The sequence below is a fragment of the Saprolegnia parasitica genome (assembly GCF_000151545.1).
Source record: "Saprolegnia parasitica CBS 223.65 unplaced genomic scaffold supercont2.1356, whole genome shotgun sequence".
In the NCBI taxonomy this organism is placed as follows: Eukaryota; Oomycota; class Saprolegniomycetes; order Saprolegniales; family Saprolegniaceae; genus Saprolegnia; species Saprolegnia parasitica.
In genome coordinates, this window is record NW_012157750.1 from 1 (window position 1) to 846 (window position 846).

The window sequence follows — 846 nt, forward strand, 5'->3', positions numbered from 1 at the left end:
CTGGTTGTTGGCAAAGAGGCAAAAACCACACCGACGTCGTGCGGACATCGCCCACCGTGTACACAAAGCTTGTGATGCTGTCGACCACGTCCAGGAACTGGTTCTGCCACGTGTGCCCGAGGTACCAGTTGGCCGGCGCCGTCATGAGGCCGGCGCTGTCGGGGTGCATCTGCGTGTAGAGGTCCAGATACGAAGCGTTGGCGGCTTCCGTCGTCGGAAGGACGTAGAGGTAGCAGACGTCTTCGGTCGTGAGGCCCCGAAAGGCGGCGCGGCCGCCAAAGTCGTCAATGAACTGCAGGAGGAACGCAAGCGTGACACCTGTGGGCGAACTCATGGCCAAAAGGAAAAGTGAGTTTCCTCCTGCGCCGGGCCGATGGACCCGCGATTGGTTGTGTCCTTGGCGCCAGATGGTGCGCCGACAACATCAACGCCATGTGTCACAGGCGCCGGGCGCAAAAGCTAGTTAAAACCTACATTCCTTTATAGCGGCGGAGTGGCAAGGTCGCCTCCGCTGGCTCGACGGATACATGAGGTGGTCGTCTTGCTGCTATATGTTTATAATACACTGCTTGACACCTCAATCCGGCCTGTGCACCTACGAAAGATAATACTCTAGTAGTATGTGTGCCAGAAATCCCGGTTTTGAAAATTGCGGCAGCACGACCGTCCCTCTTTCACGGTTGAATGACTGTTGCTGGGGTAAGTGTCGTGGCGTCAGCTAGTTGCATCCACGTAGCCGAAGAGCCCGGTATGATGGGGGACGTGGGTGATAGCTGCACTTGAGGCCTCCTTTGCAAGAGGTCATGCCTTGGCCAGCAAGAGCCAATTTGCAGCCGCTCAGCCAAA

At 57.2% G+C, this 846-nt stretch overlaps 1 protein-coding gene across 1 annotated transcript; it reads right to left on the reverse strand.

Annotated features, from left to right (window-relative positions):
* Positions 1 to 85: 85 nt before the first annotated feature.
* On the reverse strand, positions 86 to 334 carry SPRG_18649 (hypothetical protein; the record flags this gene model as incomplete). Its single annotated transcript, XM_012358087.1, has 1 exon — positions 86 to 334. A coding segment is annotated over one exon (249 nt), but the record flags the coding sequence as incomplete, so codon positions are not given.
* Positions 335 to 846: the final 512 nt, after the last annotated feature.